The sequence below is a fragment of the Manis pentadactyla genome, chromosome 9, assembly GCF_030020395.1.
Source record: "Manis pentadactyla isolate mManPen7 chromosome 9, mManPen7.hap1, whole genome shotgun sequence".
NCBI classification, from domain to species: Eukaryota; Metazoa; Chordata; class Mammalia; order Pholidota; family Manidae; genus Manis; species Manis pentadactyla.
The window spans coordinates 111,414,765-111,438,473 of NC_080027.1; the positions used below are offsets into that span (position 1 = coordinate 111,414,765).

General features: G+C 40.6%; 1 protein-coding gene across 1 annotated transcript; it reads right to left on the reverse strand.

Moving 5' to 3' along the window:
- Nucleotides 1-13,648: 13,648 nt before the first annotated feature.
- ARPC5 (actin related protein 2/3 complex subunit 5) lies at nucleotides 13,649-22,537 on the reverse strand. The gene is made up of 4 exons (XM_057507941.1): nucleotides 22,209-22,537; nucleotides 19,933-20,004; nucleotides 17,662-17,838; nucleotides 13,649-15,016 (listed from the first exon to the last, which is right to left on the reverse strand). The coding sequence occupies exons 1-4, from the start codon at nucleotides 22,350-22,352 to the stop codon at nucleotides 14,954-14,956; spliced, it is 456 nt and encodes a 151-aa protein (XP_057363924.1). The 5' UTR covers nucleotides 22,353-22,537; the 3' UTR covers nucleotides 13,649-14,953.
- Nucleotides 22,538-23,709: the final 1,172 nt, after the last annotated feature.

Below are 23,709 nucleotides of genomic sequence, written 5' to 3' on the forward strand. Positions count from 1 at the left end.
CTGGGAAGTCCCGGGTGGGAGTGTGGGTGGGTCTGTTCTGGAATCACCGGTCACTCTCCCGCCTCAGCTGAGGAACTGCGTGATGTGGGGGCAGCTCCATGTCATCCTGCCCAGCGTGAGCTATGTGGGTGGGCCACAGCTTCATTTCCTGGTCAAGGACCAGCATACCTCCTTTTATTACATTTCTCTTTATCGAACTTCATGGATATTACGTTTTTTTACAAATTGAAGATTTGTCACAACCCCTGTGTCAAGCAAGACACTTAGCACCATTTTTTTCCAACAGCATTTGCTCACTTTGTGTCTCTGCGGTATTTTGGTGATTCTCACAATATTTCAAACTTTTTCATTATTCCATTTGTTCTGGTGATCCGTGATCAGTGATCTTGGATGTTACCATTGTACTTCTTCAGTGGCAACACAGCCCACATGCCTATTAGACAGTGAACTTAGTAGATGCTGTATGGTGTGTTCTGACCGCTCCACCAACTGGCTGTTCCCCCTGGGGCCTCCCTATTCCCTGAGACACAACAGAATTGGAATTAGGCCAATTAACTCTTTGATGGCCTCTAAGTGTTAAACTGAAAGGAAGAGTCGCATGTCTCTCACTTTAAGTCAAAAGTTAGACACGATTAAGCTCAGTGAAGAAGGCATGTCAGAAGTCAAGACAGGCTGAAAAGCCAAGCCTCTTGGCACCAAACAGTTAGTTAAGCTGTGAATGCAAAGGAAAAATTCTTGAAGGAAATGAAAAGTGTTATTCCAGTGAACACATGGGTTATATTTTCCTTATTGCCGATAAGGAAAAGTTTGAGTGATCTGGTTAGAAGATACAACCAGCCACAACATTCCCTTAAGCCAAAGCCTAAATCCAGAGCAAGGCCCTAACTCTCTTCAATTTCATGAAGGTTGAGAGGTGAGGAAGCTGCAGAAGAACAGTTTGAAACCAGCAGAAACTGGTTCACGAGGTCTAAAAAAAGAAGGCGCCTCCGTAATGTAAGAGAGCAGGTGAGGCAGCAGTGCCTGTGGAGAAGCTGAATATATTAAGCCTGCTGTTGAGACTTATGCTCAGAAAAAAAAGATTCCTTTCAAAATACTGCTGCTCATTGAGAATGCGCCTGTCACCCAAGCGCTCTGATAGAGACGTATAATGAGATTAATGCTGTTTTCATGCCTGCTAACACAACATCCTTTCTGCAGCCCATAGATCAAAGAGTCATTTTGATTTTCAAGTCTTTATGATTGAAGAAATGCATTTTGTAGGGCTACAGCGGGCACAGTTTCCTCTGATGGATCTGGGGAAAACCTATCAGAAACCTTCTGGAAAGGATTCATCATCCTAGATGTCCTTAAGAACATTTGTGATTCATGGGAATAGTGCAGAATATCAACATTAAGAGGAATTGAGAAGACGCTGATTCTAACCCTCATGGGTGACTTTGTGGGGTTCCAGACTTCAGGGGAGGAACTAACTGCAGATGTGGTGGAAATAGCAACAGAGCTAGATTAGAAGTGGAGCCTGAAGATGGGATGAATGGCTGCATCTCAGGATAAAACTTGAACCGATGAGGGGTTGCTTCTATGGATGAACAAGGAGAGTGGTTTCTTGAGATGGAATCTACTCCTGGTGAAGGTGCTGTGAAGATTGTTGAAATGACAACAAAGGATTTAGAGTATCACATCAACTTAGTTGATAAAGCAGCAGCAGGGTTTGGGAGGATTGACTCCAGTGTCGAAAGAAATTCTACCTGCCTCAGAGAGATCACTCTTGAAAGGAAGAGTCAGTTGATGTGGTAAACCTCATTGTTGTTTTATTTTAAGAAATTGCCACACTAGCCTTCAGCAGCCATCACTCTGCTCAGTCAGCAGGCATGGGGCAGGACCCTCCACCAGCAGAAAGATTATGACTCACTGAAAGCTGGGTTAGCATTTTTTTAGCAATAAAGTATTTTTAAATCAAGGCATGTATGTTGTTTTTTAGACATAATGTTCACACTTAATAGTCTATATAGTCTTATATAAACACATGTTTATATGCACCACAATGAAACCAAAAAATTCATTTGACTCACTTTATTGCAATATTCCTTTATGGTGGTGGTTTCAAATGAAAACCCACAATATCTCCAAGGTGGGCCTGTACCAGCATAGAGACAAGAAGCAGAAGCAGAATTAGGATCAGCCGAGAGTAAATCTGAAGTTTGATTGCAGCCATGGCCTTTGACAGAGAAATTTTTTTTCTATTGTTTTTGGATGTCCCCCAATTAAAGAGTTGTGGGTCCCCTGAAAAGGCAGCAGACCATTTCATTTAGGGATGTTACTCTAAAAACGCTCACTGTCAGCTTTGAAATTTTGAAATTGGTGCAACCTTTCCAGAGAACATCTTTCAATATACTTGAAATAGGCTTTGATTCAGCATTCCACTTCTAGAAGCAGGTTCTGCTGAAAAACACAATTGTTCAAATATACCCCCCACCCATATACACATATATACACATTACAGTCATGTTTATAATAGGTAAGAATTTTGAAAAAATTCTAAGTGACCACCAATACGGGAATGATTAAACAATTATGATACCTGTGGACAGGAATAGAACAAAGTAGATCTTATATCAAAAGATGGGCAAGCTACCGTGTTAAGTAAAACAATACAACACAAAACAAAACAAAACCCCAAAGAAGGGTTTGTACCTTTCTGGTAAATTAATAAGAATATGATATTATCACATGTATAAGAAAAAGGGATAGAAGTATTTGCTGCAGTATTAGCATTTTTTTTTCTTCCTGGGATATGGGAGGAATGCTAGGAGACATTTATTTGTAGTTTTTATATTTTGGTATGGTTTGAATTTCCAGTGAGGCCTGTATTGCTTTTGAAATCATTTGAAACTACGGAGTTTTTTGTTTGTTCTTTTAAGAAAAAGGAAGAAGTCTTGAAACCAGTGAGTGCACAGAGAATTTTTCCCATGACTGCTTCCAGAAACTTCAGGTTAGGCTATCCAAAACGTTGGTCCCAAAGGGGAAGGAAATAGTAAAATAGGGCTGGAAGGTTGAAATGGAAGTTTCTGCTAAGCAGAGAGATGCTCCTTAACTCAGGGAAGTGAGTGGGCCTAGTAGGCAGCCGATGGCCCCCAGTAATCCCAGCCTCCTGGTATTCACGTCCTTCTGTGATCACATCCCCTTTCCTTGAATGTGGAACAGACCTCCTGCCTTTCTTCTAATGAATAGTTATGGCAAATGAAGTAAGAAAAAAAAAAAACTAAAATAAAACAAAATTAAAAAATTAAAAAAAAATAACATGAAAAGAAAAAAAAAAGAATACAGCAAAAGTGACAGGATATCATTGAAAATTAGGTAACATAGCTGTGATTTCCTTCTTGCCGGCGCTCTCTCACACTTACTCACTTTGTTGAAATCAGCTGCCATGTTTGAGCTACGCTATTGGGAGGCCCACGTGGCCAAGAGGACAGCCTCTGGGCAACTGCCAGCAAGAAACAGAGGCCCTTAGTCCAGTCACCTGTGCAAAACTGGTCCTACCTTACTTGAACTTTGAGATGAGTGTGGCTCCTGGCCCCACACCTTGACGTAGTGTTGAGAGAGACCCTGAGTCACAGAACCCCTAAGCTGTGCCTGAATTCTTGACCCACAGTAACTGTAAGGTGATAAATACATGGTGCTTTAAGCCTTTACATATTGTGGCAATTCGTTATGAAGCAGTAGTTAAGTGATATAGCAGGGAAGCTAAGGTGGCCATCTAGTCCCTTAAATGGGGCAGAGGCTTTGAGGGGCTGTAACTTAGTTAATTCTGTATGAGATGGCCACCTTTCAAGACTTTCACTAGAGTTCCTGAATTTTGAAACCAAGGATAGTTCTAGGGGAGGAGAGAAGACTCAGGGAACGATGACTTACCTCCTTTGTTCAAATGTTTCATCCACCGGGGGTCTTCAAGTTGAACAGAAGTATTGTGTCAGCCAGCGTCTAAGATAGCTTCCCGCCATCCATGCCTCCAGGTATGCGTGTCCTTGCCTAGTCCTACAAACAATCAGAGCTGACTGATGTCACCAGTAGGATACCGTAGACCTGGCTGTCTGTGACTTCCAGTGTTACGTCACAAGCTCCTGCCTTGTCCACTTGGATAGTTTTCTCTGGTAGAAGCCATAGGTCGTGAGAATATCCAAGAAGAAAGGGCGCACATAGAGAAGAACTGAGGCTTCTTGCCAAGAGCCAACAAAAAGCTACCAGCCTTGCAAGGGAGCCACCTTGGAGGCCTATCTCTAGCCTCAGACAAGCCTTCGTATGATTGTAGTTTGTTCTGACATCTGGCTAGAACCTCACGAAAGATTTAAAGCGAAAAACACTGTCTAAGCTACTACCAAATTCCTGACCCACAGAAACTGTGAGAGGTAATAAATTATTATTTTTGTTTTAAGTTACTGTATGTTAGGGTAATTTGTGCTGTGGCAATAAATAATACATTTTTGGTCATTTTTTTGTGGAACGTTTATTTAAATATTTTCTGCACATCTGCTATATATTGAGTCACTGCTAGACATGAGAAAACATGGTGAGCGAAAACAGACACAGTGTCTGTTTTCAGCGAACCATTTAGTTGTGATACAGATAATCAAATAATTATATAAATAAATGTAAGTTATAATAGTGCCAAGTGCTACATAGGAAAAGGGCTGTAGTGATTCAGGGCTATGAGGGGGACCCAGTTTAGATCAGATGGGGTTAGGAAAGATTTTCCTGAGAAAGTAAACTGAGCAAGGAGTTAGGTGATGGGAAGGGGAGGAGAAGAGCATTCCAGGCAGAAGAAGCAGGATGTGCAAAGGCCCTGTGGTTGAGGCAGCATGGCAGAGGGACTGGTGGGAGGCCAGTGTGACTGAGGAGTACCAACTAGGCTGGGAGACAGAGGCCAATCCACAGAGTTTTGTGGCCGTATTCAAGAGTTTGGATTTTATACTGAAAACAATGGGAAGCCTTTGAAGCTACTTTCAAAAAGTAAAGAAATGTAATATGGTTGGGATTTTAAAATCTTTCATTTAAAAACATCTCACTGTGTACAGAATGTATTTGGAGAAATCTGTGCAGAGACCAAGGAGAAAGTTGTTTCTAGGCATTGTTCCCATCAAGTAGCAGGTTTTCAATTCTCAAGAACAGTCAGCCTTCTTTTTAGTATTATTTAAAAAGAGCAAGTTATATATAGACAAAAATTTTGGCCTCTCAGAGTCTATGTTCTAAAAAAAAAAATCAATAATGGCAGGATCTAATAGGATGACATGCAGATATGCAGGATAGCTGGGAAATTCAGAAACAACTCCAGCTAAGACCCAGATCAGTCAGTTAGTACGTAAAGGAAACATAAATAACATTTCTTTAAATCAAATAGTTATGCAAGACATTTGAGACTTCTTATTGATTTATGCCCTATAACAACTTATGCTATAAATGACATTGTATTCTCTTTCCAGGTGAATACACAGGCTCAGAAAGGTTAAGTGACTTGAAAGAGGCCACATAGTTTGCAAGGTCTGTTTTTTTTCAAAGCAAAAGCTTGTTTTATTATACTAATCACCTGATTTCTTATAAGATGTCATTTTGAGTCTGTGTTGTGGAAAGTCTTTTTTATAACTAGACATGTAAATTCTAATTGATCACTGTAATGTACATATTTCTCCAGGCAATATGATTCTCCAAACTAACCTCATTAAAATGGGGACAGTAATACCTAAATTCATTCATTCACTCATCATTCAGCAAAAGATAACTGGTTCTTCAATACAATATATGCAGGACCCCAATTATGTGCAAGTTGTATGAAATGACCAAAGATAAGTCTTCCATGGACCCTGCTCTAAAAAATTCTATATATGAAATACACATCGATTGTTTTGTGAAATAAGAACCCCCTGTTTCTGAGGATTTTTCTCCCTTTATGTTCTATCCACAGTTACAGTGAAAGTTTTCATATTAGTGAAGTGTGATCCAGCCTATTCTTCACAGTTGATTTGGTCCAGATATTGATTTTAGACTCAGGCTGGGCCAATCAGAATACTTCCCTGAAATTCTGGAAGTAGAACTGAGAAAGAGATGTCAGTTTTGGTCTGAGTGCCTGAACACCAAGATGGAGAACTTAGGGGGCTTCTGCTGGACATGTTGGTCATTCACTGGTGAAGGAGTGGTGAAGGAGAGGAAGCGGGTTGGCAATATAAACAAGAACAGAGCGGACGTGCAGAGAAATGTAGGCCTGAGTTTTAGGTGGTTGGCATGTGAAGTTAAGCAGAGTTTTGGTTAATACTATGTTGTACAGTATCAGGGAGAATCATTTACACTGATTTCCTGTGAGCGGCACCTCCTAGAACACGACAGTGTGACATGAGTGGGGTCCCCTGGGGTTGTGCTATGGGACAGTCCTACTTTCAGTCGGGGAATGGGCCTGTAGACGAAGGCCAGGGCCAGTAAGTCAGGTACCGAATATAATTGAATGGCATGTGTGCTGCCATTCCAGCCCTCCAGACTCTGCCAGCGTCACTCACTATCCCGGCCCGCCTTCCTGCTGATCCCCAACAGGTCCTACTCAGCACAGCACTCCAGAGGTACCATCGTGCAGCACGTGCCCCGCCCGTGTGCTTCCCGGCCCAACAGCTGTAGCCTGTCATGCATAAGTTGCTTTGTCTCTGCAGCAGATGCTTTCCCTTCCGGCTAAGCACTGAAATTGCATCCAAGTTAAGGAGACCTTTGGCTTTTTATCTGAGGACCAAGAAAACTTGGAACCAGTGTTGCATCACTTAGTGGTACCATGGTATCAGGTAATTAACTTGCTTTAATTCCAATAGTGAACAGGATTCTAGAATGCTAATTGTGTGATTTCTGATCTTAGATAGCCTTCAAGACCACTGAAATGGTTATATTCTTAGAGCTTTTCCCTAACATTCACTCTTGGAGATGTCACTGCTCTCCATCTGATATTGTACTTGACTTTTTTCCTTTCTCTGTTCTTCCTTGTTTTCTAAGGAATTGCAAATGTTGCTTGTGTGTGTGTCTGCTCCCTGGCGTCTAGGTCCTGAAAGATAAGGATTGTATCTTACATACTCTGAGTAGCCCCTAGTACGTAGATAATTTGTTTGAATGACAGTGGAATTATACCTTAACATGTGAAATACTTTGGGTAGCTTTAGTGGTATAACTTAAGAAACATACCCTTAAGTCCTGAGAAAGGCAACCAGTCAATTAGGAGCCATGTGGGTCTTTTGCATGAGGAAAAACTAATCAGTAGGATCCTTAAATTTGGAACAGCAATTGTTAAGAAGAAAAAAACTAAAATGTTCTAAACTTAAAAACAAAAAATATAAAATTTAAGATCATGAAAACAACAAAGGATAAAGGAATTTTTTGTTTAACTTTAGAGCTGGGAAAAACCTTGCCAAGTATGGCTTGAACCCAAAAGCTATAAAAGAAAAGATCAATAAACTCAATTATATTATATATAAAAAAACCTTCTTTCTTCATAATAAAAACTAACATAAAGTCAAAAGACAAGTTGTGAGAAAATATTTGACATCCCTATTACACACAGGAGGCTTATATTCCTATATAAATAAAAACATAAAAAGAGCTCCTACAAACCAATAAGAAAAAGACCATTAAATGGGTAAAGGAAATATAGGAAAACAGAAAATGCAACTGGCTCTTAAACATGAAAAGATCCTGAACCAAACTTACATGAACAGAAATGTAAATATATGATACCATCTTTTTTTAACCTATAGATTTGCAAAGATAAAAATGTTTCATGACAAACACATAAGGAGAGTCTTAAGGGATGGGAACAAGGATTCTCCTATATTGCCAGAGGAATTATCACTGACATGACTTCTAGGGAATACACTCTAGCCTTCAGTGACTGTCAAAATCATAAATGCTCACCCGTTGACCTAAAATACAACTTTTAGGAATTTTTCTATAAATAGGTTTAACATATATGGCTCATGCAGCATCACACAATGTCATTCACTGTAGCATTGTTTGCAATTGTATAACATAAAACACCTAACTCAATAGGAAAATGGCTAGGTAAATACTGGTACATTTATTTACACAATAGAATATTATGCAGTCATAAAAACAACTAAGGAAGTTCTTTGTGCACTGATAGGAAACTATTGCCAAAATACACCGCAATGATAAAAGAAGACACAGAACACTGTGCATAGGATGTTAGTATTTATGTAAACAAAGGGAGAAATATATTTGCTTATAAATGCATATGCTATATCTGAAAGGATGCCAATAATTTACTAATATCAGTTGATTGTAAAAAGGGGAACTGGGAGGCACCGTGACCATAGAACATCTTTTTTTTGCCTTTTGAAAACTAAAACATATGAACAAATTACTTATTTGAAAATATATGAATAAAAATTAAAATGAACCAAAATGTAAAATCATAGGGCAATGAATAACTGACCTTGTACCTCAGTCATCAAATTGAAAAAAATCTTAATTCAGAGGTACTTGTGGAAACTTGATTCAATTTTGGGATAAACAAAAGGAAACACAATGTTATTCACTGGCACTGTCTGTTTATGGGTTCATCACCCTAAGAGTCGACGTGATTAGAAAATTCTAAGTATAGAGTCAAGAAAGGTGACATAAGTTCATGGATATCATTTAATGAGTTTTACCTTTAAAGGAAGCAGAGTATCGAGACACATCTTTGATCTTAGGGGATGCCACAGAATAACGAAAACTGTTCTGTAAACATTCCCATCAGCCCGATGTGGGCTGGAAGTCTGTCCCTCAGCCACTTTCTCTGGTGACTTGCAGGGTCACACACTACAAAGGCTGCACCTGCTACCCAGCAGGGCTCTACTGGCCACCTCGGGCTGATAAATTCTCTAGGTCTCCACATGGAAGTGAATTGGATTTGTTTGTAACTGAATTTGACTGGATTTAGGCTATTTGATTCCGAGGAGGATTATTTTACTCTTTGCATAGTTCTCAAATTGTGCTCCTAAAATGTTCTCCCATTCTAGCACCCTAGGACATATGCATATAACTTCAGGGTATCTTTAGTCTGGTGACTTGACTCAATTAATATTATACAACCAATAGACATTTGTTGAACATCAACCATGTCAGGGGATTGTGGAGAGTAAGACATAGTTCCTGTGACTTCAGGAAGGCCATCTAGTCTAGTAGACAGGTCAAGAGAAGGTATCCTGGAGAACATTAGCTCAATGCTGGGCTGGAGATGACAGGAGTCCTAGAATGTGGGATTGGGGAATTCAGGGGGAGTCATGCACTCATCACTTTGAGTTTCGTGTGTGTGGCCTCTAGAAAACTGTTTCATAGAGAAATAAGAGACGTGAACATAGGTAATTTATATTTATCTTTTATCATCTTTAAACATCCAAGTAACATAAATGATGAAGGAAAACAAATGGCACGATGAACGCTGTCCCGTCGCTTGCCATCGGCTCATCATGAACGTGGGGAAGTAGCCCCATCTAGAGGCCAGGGAGATGCTGTACCTCTGTGAGCTTGATGAGCACTCGAGGCACCTGTATTTCAGCACCCAGAATGTTCTTACATTGGGCTGAGGTGGAGGTGGGGTGGCGGAAAGGTGCAGGGCAGGAGTATGGACAGAAGCAGCCTTGTTTGAGAGCTCCCTTTCTAAAATGTCCAGAGCCCAAGTGATTTGCCTTCTCACTGGGCTTATCTTCCCATTTCCAATTACTTTGGTGCTCTTTTGTACTTTTCCACCTGTAAGATGAAGTTATCTGTAAATCTAAAGTGGTCATAAAATCTAAAGAGAAAATAATGTATTTAAGAAAGGACCTTAGATTTTGGGTTATCTGCTCATTTGTTGGCCAAGGCAACCTAAGGAAGTTTTAAAAATCAGCAATTTCACAGAAATAAGCAACTGAAACATTTTGAGTCAGTTGGAGAATTGGGTGGGTGGGGGGCATAACCCAATTTGCCTAAGAACCATGTTATTTAATTAGTAAAGTAACTGTGAGGGCCACGGCATGAGCTCAAGATAAACCAGTAGGAGGCGGGAGTAGAGAGGAAAGAGAAAGAAGGCAGGCAGCAAATGCAGGGACAGAAGACAGAGAAAAGATAGAGATGAAAAAACTAGGGAAAGGCAAGACTACAAGGCAAACGAAAACAAGAAATGGAAAGGACAGAAGCGGGCAACAGTGAGTCAGAACTTAACCCGAATCCACACGAAACCAACCAAAGGCCAGCCGGCACTTGACGGTGCCCCGTACAGGAGCAGTCGAGTAATTGTCATCAAGCTGCTGCCTGGTGAATGCTACCTTGGCTCTTTATCCATGCAGGTTTATGATTTTGATCCCAATTTCCTCAGTCCCAGAGTTATCTCAGGAGTCTTCCATTTCCCAGGATTTTCCACTGCAAAAACTGGCTTTGAAACCAGAATGTGAGGGCACTCCAAAAGTGTGGACAGAGAAAAAGCTTCCAATCTGGGGTGCCTTCGAATGGGAGCCCTATGCACTTATAATGAAGGTGGCCAAAGTGATTCTTAGGAATTTCATTAAGCAAAAAATTTATGGCCAACAATCTGTGGAGCTTGGTTAATCCAATGGGATTGCAGCCCTGGTTCTTGCAAAATGGAATTACTACAAAACTAATGAAAGTAGAAGTTTATTAGTTAAAATACATCATGTATGAAAACATGGAGAACAGGTTATCTATTAAAAATATTAAACTGTGTGCTAAGAGAAGCCCCATCTTAGCCCCTTTTTTCTAGCAGCGCTACATATGTTATGGGTGTTGACCTCTAACCTCACAATTTTAAAAATCATCAAAAGGCAAGTAAAACTCCCAGTGGAAAAATAGCTATGTTCTGGGTGCTGCTGAGGATGCCTTCAGTTGTACCACCTCTACAAGTCTTCTGACTGCTACATCTGTCAACTTTTGCCTCTGGCGGGCTCCTGAGTGGATTTTACCGCTCAAAAGTAACCCCCAAGCATCAAGCTTTGAGATTTCTAGAGAAAGTTCCAGTCCTCATCTGTCCTGGAAATTCTGTATTCCCCAGGCATCAGATTTGGTAAGAAGTGTGGTATTACCTTGAAGTCAGTCAGATGCGAGTTGGAATTCTGGCCTGGCCCCTACAAACTGTGTGGTCTTTCATATACTCTAAGCTTCAGTTCTGAAGATAAAATATATGAGGGGACTGACATATTAAGAACTCAGGAAACGGTTGGCTTTTGGGTTTCAGTCCTCCTGTTCACTAAGAATCTCACTTTGGAAATAAAAAGCCTTATCACTACCACATGCTCGGGGTACTATTTGGTTTCCTGCTATTTGTGTTATATCTGTTATAGTTTATATATTTCTTAAACTTGTGTAACTCTGAGCCACATGGACCTAGGCAGGAATACTGATGTTTCAACGTTAACAAGCAACTTGCAATGAATTCATTCTCTAAACACAACTGACATTTAGGCAATTGCCAAAAATATTTTAAGCACAAATCTTTTATTTTTATTTTTTATTTTATTTTGGTATTGTTAATGCACAATTACTTGAACATACTAGACTCCTATTATCAAGTCCCCCCCACATACCCCATTACAGTCACTGTCCATCAGCGTAGTAAGATGCTATAGGATCATTGCCTTGTCTTCTCTGTATATACTGCCTTTCCCATGTCCCCCCCTGACTACATTATATGTACTAATCATAATGCCCCTTTTCCCCCCCTTATCCCTCCCTTCCCACCCATCCTCCCCAGTCCCTTTCCCCTTGGTAACTGTTAGTCCATTCCTGGGTTCTGTGAGTCTGCTGCTGTTTCGTTCCTTCAGTTTTTGCTTTGTTCTTATGCTCCACAGATGAGTATATCATTTGGCACTTCTCTTTCTCCACCTGGCTTATTTCACTGAGCATAATACCCTCTAGCTCCATCCATGTTGTTGCAAATGGTAGGATTTGTTTTCTTCTTATGGCTGAATAATATTTCATTGAAAGCACAAAATCTTTAACACCTGTTTTTTAAGTGAAGCTTTATGACTAACTTACGATGCTTTCCCTCTTAAAAATTTTAATTTTCCCATTCTTTTACTATTAAACAAAAAGGATAAGACTAAGTGACCATCAATGTCTATTTCAGCTAAAAAAAGAATGATTTTCTGTAATCTCATGACTTTCTTGAATCTCTCGTGGACATACAAGTTATCAAAGCCTAATCCTCTTAATAACTGTCTAGAACTTTGCTAAAAACATTAAAACTGTTAAGAACAGCAACAATTTAAAGCTACTTCAACTTTCTCCTCTTTCAACTCTGTCCATGTCAGTTGGACTAGTCCATTCTGCCCCTCGCAAGGTCTAGTTCAGATTGATCAGTTTCTTTTGACTCCACGCACTAGGATTTTGCTGTTATCCCAACACTAACTACATTTACAGTCACATACAATACTATAGGAATTAATTTTAAAGTACTTAAATCTTCTCAATTAGGCTGAAAGCAACTTGTGAGCAAGGTCCAGACACTTCTCTTCTACTATCTCCTTCATCATTCTGAGGAAACACAGTAAATGTTTAAAAAGTAAATATTTGGTTAACTTATACCATCCACAGATTGATTTCACCCGTGTGTTGATGCATTTCCTTAAGATATCGTCATACTAAGTACGACTGTTACTTAAATGGTGCTGTTACCTAATGACCAAAAAAAGGTCATGTGTACCACTTTAAAGTGGCAAAAACATTACAAAAATGGCTAACACGAAACGAACAATAAAACCACTGAGATTCAAGTAGAAGGGAAAGGGTGGTAAAGAACCACTTTCGTATCAAAAGTGCCCCTTAGCATCAATATCCTTTTTCCACAACTCATCCTATCACCCCCCTCTTTCCACAGACAGTATTATTTCATGGTCAGTACACCCTGGGGTGCCATTTAGCCAAAATGCAATCATCAGTTGAACCAGTTGTTTCCAGCTGGCATCCATTCTCTGTCCCAATGCTGCACTAATTCTTAAAATATTTTATTCTCCCCTCAGTAAAGCTGATAGACTTGAAAGATTTTGAACACACCTATTCTTGACTATAAAATATGAAGTCCAGATTTTTCCCAGCGTGACAGTTGTGAAAGTGATGTTAAGGATTTTATGAGAAAGTACTGGAGAAACACTTTTGTTTTCATCTTAAAAGTTTCTAAGTGCTTATTCTCTAACTACATGACTGACTACTTCTATTACCTATTGCTTAGATTCTCTAACTCACAGCCCTCTGAACTGCCTCTAAGTTTCTAAAGCCAGGAATCTGGTCAGGTGCAGTGGGAAAGCAAACAGAGGCTACTGTGAGTAGGTAAGGGAAAGAGATTTGAGTGTAAGAAAGTGTTTAGAAGCTGGAATAAATGACTATAGCTGCCAGGCTAATTTGCACATCTAGTCTAGGTTTCTGGGCAGTGATTCTAGAAGAGTTCAGTTGGGATCCTGAGGGCTATGGATCACTCCAAAGGCTTCAGCAGTGCTCTGCCATCATTAACGACTCTCTTCTTCACTACTTTTTATTTAAATAGTTTTATAAACCCTTTGCACCAAATTAGTAAAACAGGAACTCTTTCCTCTTAATTAACTACACATTCATAAATATTAAAAGAAGGGTTACACAAATGAATTATTCAACACTGACATTTTATTTTCTGAACATTGTTTTTACAAAACAAAAAGCAGGTATCAAAAACAGCAGAGTTTACAGAATTTTTGCACCAGTGTTCACATAAGTCAGTGATATGAAACTGGTGTCCAATGCAAATACTAAGCAGGCTGGTTTCCCTCTTGGTCAATGCATTCAGGTGGTTTGTTTTGGAGCTACTGAATAGCTACTTTTTATAAGCACCGCTCAATTTTTGAGAACCGATTTGGTTTGTCCAACGAAGTAAACACTTTTTGCTGTGTGGCATTTTCTTTTTTTAAAAAAACACTGAGCTAAAATACAGGACATGTAATGTGTTTGGATCTGAACCAAATCTTCTGAGATCCCAATTACCCTGAAGAACACTGGAGACATTTATAGGGCATATTCAATACTAGTTACACACCTCATAATGGCTAAGGCAGCGGCTGTATTTCTCAAGAAAATAGCATTTCATTAAGAGGCTGCCCAGAGTTTGAACAATATCATTGTTTCTACATCTTTCTGATTTGGAGTAGTTTCCCCAAATGGGGCCATATTATTGGAACAAGAGTTTTATGCTAATACCAAACAGGTTCTAGTAATTTTGTAGATACACTTGTGTAGAGCAAGACTCCTTGCTCTGGACCCTGGGTGACCACATAGAAATCAAGAGGCCATGATTACTGGATGCTGAGTAAAAGAAGCATACTTAAACGCACATCATCTGGAGGCAAGCAGAAACAAAGCTGGAACTTGGCAGTGGTGTTCACTCACCATTTGTTCCAGAAACATATTTTGCTTAAATAAGGGAAGTATGGTCCAGTTTTGCAATGTTAATAGCTGCCAGTCTCTCACATATATTCTTTTATAAAGATCACTTCCTGGCTAGCAAAGTTAGGAAACTGGCCTCAAATCTCTCACTGTTAGTCAAAAATGAAACAAAACAAAAACTCGAACCAGAAAACAAAACACCCGAAAAAACAAAACAAACAACGGCCAATAGGGGTTAAAAATTGCACAATTACATTTGAACGTAAATTATACTATATACAGATTGGTATACACGTCACTGATATAGTTTTTGAAAGCATGAAAACGCTCCTCCTGAAACATGTCCTCTACATTATCCCAATTTTCATTACAGGAAAACTGATATGTAATTTTCTTTAGTTACGAAAAAGGAAGCAAGAAGGCAAAGCTGAGAGAAATGGATGCTACCCAAAGGGCAGCGGGAGCATTTGGTTGTTTTGGTCTTTGTACCAGCAACTCCTACACTCGCAGGAGGTATCCAGTTCCTGCTGGGCTACACGGTTTTCCTTGCAGTCAAGACTCGAACAATGGACCCCACTCCTCCAGCAGCAAGTGCCTAAAAACAAACCAAAATGTAAATGTTGACAGAATCATAAAGGGTCAATTCATTTTTCTTCAGGAAGGAACATGTGCAACTATTGATCCTGGATTCACTAATTTTCATACATATTTCTTGAGCACCTATTATATATGACCCAGGCACTGTTCCTGGCATGGGGGCTACAGTAATAAACAAAACCTTCAGAGTCCCTACCCTCATGTGCTTACAGATCTGTAGCACAACGTTCTTAAAAAGGTGCTCAAATATAAATTCAGGACATCCATTCTGTGCTCTTATTCTCAGCACTGCCAAGAAGAAATTCAAACTGGGATCAACCATCCCAATTCCATTTAGATTAGTCAGAGTTGGTCAAATTTTCTTTCCCCAAAGCTAAGAATGTTTTATTTAATAGTTAAGGACTTAGAAACTTTAACTTTGACGTCACCTTGAAGAATTGGAAGTCATGATTTAGTATTAGGAATTTGGAGCTTTGTGTTGGAAAAACCTTCTGTGTAAGGGGTACCATGCTAGATCCTGGGGATACATAGGGAACAAATACAGCATCTTCTGGCCTACAGGGAAGAGACAGACTTATACACAGATCACTCCAATATAACATAATGAAATGACAGAGCAATGCTCTGGGTGATATAAAAGCACAAAAGACAGACACGTACCCAACCTGAAAGCATAGAGGAATGTGGAATGGTCAGGAAAGACTTCCTGGAGAAAATGACACATTAAATGGACAAGCAGGTGACAGACTGACATAAAAAGGTGAAGAGGCACTCAGGCAGAGAAATCCTGAGCAACAGTATAGAGGAGTATACCGGGGAACATGGTGTATTCAGGGAAAACACATTATTATGCTCACTGCTGGAGTATAAGACCAACATGGAAGATAAAGCAGGACTTGGGAAAAGGACTTCTGATAACGGCAGTTTTGGATTTTAGAGAGAACATTCTGGTGATGGGGTGGGGAACAAATTTGAGGGAGACAATTGGTAGCCAGGAGACCAGTTTAGGAAGTTATAGCAACAGACTGGGAGAGATACTAATAACAGGTGCATTAGAGATGAAGCTCAGTGGATGATCTGGGCATTGTTCATGAGGTAAGACTGGCAAAAATTGCTGAGTGATGTTAGGAAGAAATGAAGACAACACGTGCCTCAGTTTCCCTGTCTACAAAAAGGCAATAACAGCAAGTTTTCTACTAGTTTTATGAGGATTGAGTGAGTTAATATTTATAAAGTACTTGGAATATAGTGAGTGCTCAATCAGTGTTTACTGTGATCCCGAGGCTATTCTGGAACTAGGTCGCTTAGGTTTTCAAGCTGGCACTTCATCTGGCAACTGAGGATAAAGATGTTTATATCCTTTGTAGGGTTGCCATAAGGATTAAATGAAACATAAACTATAGTAGAGTGGCTGATAAACAGAAAGTGTTCCATGAATAGAATAACCATGCAAATTATTTTCCAAATTGGTACACTCTAGAGCAAAAGGGAACTGCTCATAATTATGTTGGGACTGTTTTAGGAAACTGGGTGGTATGGTGACCCTATCCACAAATGTTAGCTCTTTTTATTTAAAAGCATAAGAGGGATAAAGTGGCCTGACCAAGGCTAAACACCGAATTTTACTACCTATTCTTTTCTTAGTCTGTATTTTCACTCAGATACACACACAATAGCTTCTGAAACACTGAATTTTGGGAATTATTAAGACATCAGAGAACACACCCCTTACCTATGGTTGGGTCTATTTTAAGACTAGATTTAGTTTATACCAGAATAATATGAGAGTTGGATATTAAAGAATACTTTACCAAGTTTTTACCTAAAGCTAAGAATTTCCCTTAGCCATCTTTTTTTTGGATGGATAGTATACTAGCATCTGCTTATGTTGCAAAATAAAATGCATGAAAACAGAAAAAAAATTTAATTCTGGAGCTCACCTCAATTTCTTGTTTTAAATTGTGGTTAAACATGTAACATGAAATTTGCCATTTTAACCATCACTAAATGTACAGTTAAGTGGCATTAATTACATTCACAGTATTGTACAGCTGTCGCCACTATCTATTTCAAATACATTTCCATCACCTCCAACAGAAACTCTGTGCCCATTAAGCAGTAACTCTTCTCTTTTCTCCCTCGCCCCTGAAACCTAATCTCTATCTTTATGCATTTGCCTATTGTAGATATTTCACATAAGTGGAATCACACAGTATTTGTCTTTTGTGGCTGGCTTATTTTACTTTGCATAGTGTTTTCAAGGCTCATTCATGCTGTAGCATGTATCAGAACTTCCTTTTTTTGGTTGAATAATATTCCATTGTGTGTATGTACCACATTTACCTGTTCACCAGTCAATAGGCATTTGGGTTGTTTACACCTTTTGGCCATCATCAAAGTTTTGATTTAGTTCAAAGTTCATGATTATGTTAAATGAACAATAATCATTCAGTGTTATATGTGTTATAAATCAGAATCTCTTTAGACCCAGGTGAGTGAGCATATATCTAAACTTTGACTTGCATGCATTTGATTTATAGTAACAATGACGTATAACCAAGAAGTCAAACTAGTTATTTAGGTAAGAGAGGATGTCATTGTTATAAAGGAATCAGTCATACAGATTTATAATTCATAACTTACCTTTTCATGCCACTGCAATAACACAGCACTGCTATTGTCAGAGGGGCTCTCAAAGCCTTTATAAATATACTTCATGAGGAGATCCACACCATTCTTGTCCAGGGATTGAACTGCCTTTTCAATGTCATTAGCTTTAAAAGAGAGGAGCACCTTCAAGACAATGCTGCCTGCTCGGTCCTGAGGGTAAACACATAACAGAACAGGTATGTGGGGTTACAGTTTTAGGAAGGCCACACTGATCTAAGTAAAGACCCAAAGGACCTCAAAGAGGAAACCTGGGGGGTAGCTGAGGTTATTCTAGACAGAGGAATGAACAAGTGATGTTACTGTGGGTTCAAGGAACAGCAAAAAGACCCAAGGTGGCCAAAGCAGGGCAGGACGTCAGAGAGGGAGTGGGAAGACAGGTCACGTGCGCCACGCATGCCACGGTGAGAGCTCTGGCTGGTACTCAGAGAAATGGGAAGATGTTGAAACATTCTGGGAACACTGAGAAAAATCTAACTTAGACTTTAACAGGATCACTTTGGCTGCCAATGATAAGAATGAACTGGGGGTTTGGGGGCAGGGGACAAGGGAGAAGCAGGTAGACCAGTTAGGAAGTTATTGCAATAATATGTAGGTTGGTTTTGGCTAGTGTGGTGGTGGTCAGCAGGGAACAGATTCTTTATTTGAAGGTAGAGCTGGAAGGATCTGCTTACAAATAGATGTGATAATTTACCAATTTAATAAATCAGTATTTAAATTTTACTTCTTGACCTTGAAAATACCCAAACAAGGAAAACTGAATTACAGTCCTACATTGAACCACCTGTCAGAAATATTAATGAATAAAAATTTAAGTTTTTCAAGAAAACTTATTTTGTTTTATATCTATACTCAAGTGATTACAGATCTAAGATATAGAGATCTTCATTTATAATCTTTTTTCTTTGATGAAAGGCTGCTCCAATAGCAGAGTTATTTTTTTACCTATCAAACCAAGCAAAGGGAACACTTAATTTACCCTTCCGACAATTTGGTTCTCCTTCTATTCAAGACAAAGTGACAGACACCTTTGGCATTCCTACTGGTCAGGAACTTATGGAATGTTTCTACCACCTATTGTTATCTCTGTTTTAAAGACCATGCAATTACCCAATTTAGAAAATAACCTTGCATCTAGAGCTATATAACCTTCCACCCACAAACTGTGATAAAAAACCGCCTATGTAAAAGCAGAAGGTGGTAAAATTGAAATTTCAATGATGTTCCTCACAACTTTTAAAAACCAAAGAAATTTTTCCTCTTGTAAAAAATTATTTTGCCTAGAGAGTTATTATGCATTTACTTACGTTATTTCTACTATTCAATTACAGCGATTCTTGGGGCTCCTAGGATGTCTGAATAGCTATGTTGAGGCCAATGCTCTGGGCTTCATTTTAAACAGTAAGTAAATAGGCTCTTAAGAATTACTGAAAGACTGCTGCAGGGAACAGAAGTCACAGAACCTTTCTGAAGGGCCAATGGCAATATCATGTGTATTAAATGCCTTAAAAAATGTGCTTTCTAATGATTCACTTCTAGGAATTTATTCAAAGGAAATAATATAAGAGTTTACAAAAAAAAACCTGTTCATTTTAGTGCTGTTTACATAAATACAAGGACAATAATCTAAATATATGACAGAAGCATTTTGGTATGTATAAACTGCAGTACATCTATATGCAGTCATTAGAAAAGATGTTTTGAGAAATAACCTTACTGCCAAGGACATTCATGTACACTGCTGAAAAAGTAGGCTATAAAATTCCATTTTTATTAAAAAAATAAACCACTCACAGAAAAATCGTAAGCATATATAACACCAGAAATAACTATTATCTCTGGGTGATGGGATTACGGATGATTAGCTTTTTATCCCCTAACATTTCTGAGTTTTCTGCAATAAATATTTAATACTTGCTTAATTTTAAAAGACCTTTAAGCAAGTATAATCTGTTTATTTTGTAAAAGTTTTACTTACTCTTCAAGCCTCTGCTCAAATTCAACCTAAGTGGCCTCCTCTAAAAACACAAAAATGATCTGTCATTTGAACTTAGTGTCTCCACACAGCACTAGGACTGCTCAATGTTAAAGTGCTACTTTTCATATGTAAATCTTTACCTAACTACACTGTAAGCTCTTCTATGTCAAAGAGAGTAAATAGTTAAAATACTTGTTGATTTGGTGACACTAGAGAAGATTTTGGTATGCATGTTAAGACAGCAGAGACTGGTGTTCTCTGTGACTCACCTTCACCGCCTGACTCTTGGTGTTGATAGGGGGGTTTTTCAGAGCTGCCTGTAGGGCAGCTGTCATGTTTCCTGTGATAGAGGTTAAGGAGATAGCAGCAAAGGGCAGCCCTCAGGAAAAACGGTAACTACCAGGAACCATTAGTTCTTAAGACATGACTTTATGCACAGAATGAAAAATTACTATGGTCCCTCTGTTCAATATTGGAAAATTCAACATGTTGGTTTCAAGGGTGTCAATCAAGGTAAAATACTGAAAACAGAACATAATAAAGCAAAGATGGTTTCATCTTTGGTCCTAATTATTAAATGAGAACTTGATAACCTTTCATTTTCCCATAAGACACCTGCAAATATTATCCAGAGTGGTATTTTAAAAACTCTAAAATACAGTATTAGAATTCTCAGACCCCAAGTGAAACAGCTTATCCTCAACCAAAATGACTTTTCAACTGGAAAAATGAAGACCAAACTTTTACTTGAATTATATTCTACGTTAATTGAAACACTGGTAGATTACTCTAGCCATCTGAATGATATAGTCATCTCTCAATACTGATGAAAAGAGGCATTTTAAAAGATATAATAATGACCCTTAGGTGGCAGCTGCATTTTTCTGTTTTGGGTTAGTTCCTCTCCTGTTTGAATGAAGGTTATTCAAATTGTCTTACGCCACATCTATTATCTGTAGTCTATTTGAAAGCACTAGCTAGTTAGCAAGTAGAGACAAGGAAAGCCAATCAGACTGTCAGAATGTAGTCATTCCCCTAAAAGGAAAACCACACAGAATTTACTTGTTCCTCCATCTGCAGCGCCTGAGCAGGCAGAGCTTCTCTCTTCTGGTGGTAACAAGAGTAAGGAGACAATTATCTTACATTTTCAGATGAACTGATCAAATATCAGATCTATTATATGGATACAGAGGCACCATTTTAAGAGTCATCACACATCACCTAACATGTTAGTTTTACAAAACACTGATCCATCACAATGAATGCTTTTAGACAGAATAATGTTCACCACGTGTCATGAAGAAAAAAGGTTTGACAGAAGAAAACGTATGGTTGGTGCTAAGCTGTTATTTTTAGGCCTTAGTGGACTTCTAGAGAAGTTTGCCTTTTGTAGACTGGCTCATTTTTAAGATGCAAAAAGTTTACATATTTATGTAATGCAAAAGAGCAACAGCTGATTTTGAAAATGCAGAAATCAAAGAAACAGCTGTATGTTGATAAATGTTTGACACTATTTTAGGTGCCTTTAAGACCAAATATAGTTGCTACCAAATATTTTCACTCATATACTTTCCCATTATAACTTAATAGGACGTTGACGAAGAACGAGTCTAAAGCACCTAATCTTATAAATACGCCCAAGATTAGAAATGAGTGAATCCGTTATTGCAACATTTACAGTTTTAAAAAAAGTTCTGATGCAAATTGTTATGAATATTCAAATATGCAAAGACCAAACTCAGGAACTGACAACCACATTTAAATTAAAATGGAAACGATTTGTGGATTACAAAAATGATTCTGCTTTGTACAAGTGACTCATCTTCTATTTTATTCATTGGGGTTTATTTTAAATATTTCCAGGGATTCTCCTTATGAATTCCCCGTCTTCTTTCTAGTGTCCTTTGCTTAGCAGGTGAAAGGTTTCAAGCTTCCCTTTCTGGGGTTTCGGTTGTTTTGTACTCCCCTTCACCCGATTAACAAATGCTGTGCAACCTATATTTTGCCAAGCCCTTTTCTCGGGGGAAGCCCACGGGCTGAAAGGACAGAGGGCCTCAACTCTGCAAAGTGTGTCCATCTCTCCCGGCAAGGAATAAACTACCTTAAAGCTACCAAACACAACCAAAACAAAATCACCAAGGAAAGACGTCCGATCCTCCCAATCACATATTTCTGTAGTTAATGGGACCTAGTATAGATACCGTTCTGGGGAGGAAACCTTAAACGCCCTGCATCAGATGCCTCCCCCATCGCCGCGAGGGCGCGGTCGGCACAGCCAGTTCCTGGGAGGCAGTAACTCCGGGAGCAACCTGAGGAATCGGGGGCGTGGAGGGCGCGCTAGGAAGGGCAAGTTCCCGAGGGCGCAACCCTGGGGCCTCAGGGAGACGGGGTCGGAAATCGGGGAGCCCCCTGCCCTCTCAGGAAGCGGCACTCCGCAGAGACGGGTTCGAGCCGCGGGCTGCTGGGGGCAGCTCCGCGCCGGCCCCGGGAGTAGCCCGTTCCGCCCGGTCAACCCAGAGGCGGCGGCGGCCCGAATCCAAGGATATTGCCGCAGGCAGGAGTCCACCTCGCCCTCATCGGGCCCGGCCTGCCCATCGCCCGTGTCCTCCTCGTCCACGAACTTGTTCTCGTCGTACTCATCCACGTCCACCTTCCGGAACCGGGCCGACGACACCGTGTTCTTCGACATCCCGGATCCGGACCGGCGGCGAAGGCCTCCTCTGGGTGCGGCTCTTAGTACAGCCCAGCCCGGCAGGAGCCCGCAGCCCGGGGCCCTCACTTCCCTCTTCCGCTCTGGGGCGTCGCCTGCAATCGCGGCTCGGGCTGTTCTGGGCGTGCGCGCTCGCCGCGCTCCTCCTTCCGCGAGCCAGCTCGGCTCCAGCCACCCACACCGCCCCGTCGCTTCCCCCGGGAGCGCGAACGAGCGAGGGAGCGCGCCGGACGCAGTGCGCAGGCGCAGACTCTCCGCAGAGGGGCGGGGCGGGGCGAAGGAGGCGGGGGCGGGAGGAGGCGGGGCAGAAGGGAGGGCAAAGGGGTGCCGCGGCAGAGGTAAGACGCAATTGGTTGTTCGGGCGTATCACGTGGTCCCCGGGGTTTCCATAGAAACGCTTCCCTGCGGTCCGGTCTACGGGGGTCTTAGGCTGGCGGCGATGGCCACTGGGGGCGGGTGGCCGTGCCTTTTGCTGCCGCCACCTGCGACCTGTCATCGAGGACCTGTGTGAGGTCCGGCTGGCCCGGACTTACCTGTGGGGTGCGATGGACTGGTCGCCGGACCAAGTGCCCTGCAGTTGGCAGGAGTATGGGGCGGAGTGATGCACGCGGGCTTCCAGCGTCTTTCTACTTGTCAGAGAATCACTTCGGACCGTGCGCTGCCGGTGGCTTGCTTTCTCGAGCCCAGAACCCTTTCCAGGGTTGGAACTACCCCGCGTGGCCAGTGGGAGGTCCCCAAGGACGGAGTCGAAAGGTCATATCTATCAGTGCTGTGTGACAGCATAGCGACCGCAGCTGCAGAACCTGAACTAGGTATTAAATCCACTGGGAGGGGCGGGAGGTGTCTGGGCAGGGACTGGGGTCGGGTGGCAAAACTAGGGTGAACCTGTGGAATTTGGGGTAGGGTCAATCATTAACATCTTAAAATAAGTGTTGTTTGGAACAAGAATGCTGGAAAAGGTAAGGGCGAGTTCTGCTCTCTGGTGCTAAGGGAAAGCACAATGTGTGAGGATTAATAGAAACCAGACCTTTAAGATTTATATTTGTGATTTAAGATTCATATGATTACCCGAGGCCAGCTTTTTGCTATATCTGACATCTACATGTCTGAGAGCAAAGCTCTTATTGAGGAGGCAAAGGCATTAAGCCTAAGGAAATGGTAGCTGTGCTGTGTGTATAACACTGAGGTACACCTGTTTGCAGAATAAAATTAACCTGGGCATTGACTGGATACTGCTTAGATGGCTGTATGGTTTCCTGACACCCTAGCAGGTCTAGTTTGATTCCATCTCTAGAATAAGGCCGTTTGTTGCCCTGTTAAGTACCCCAATCCTTGA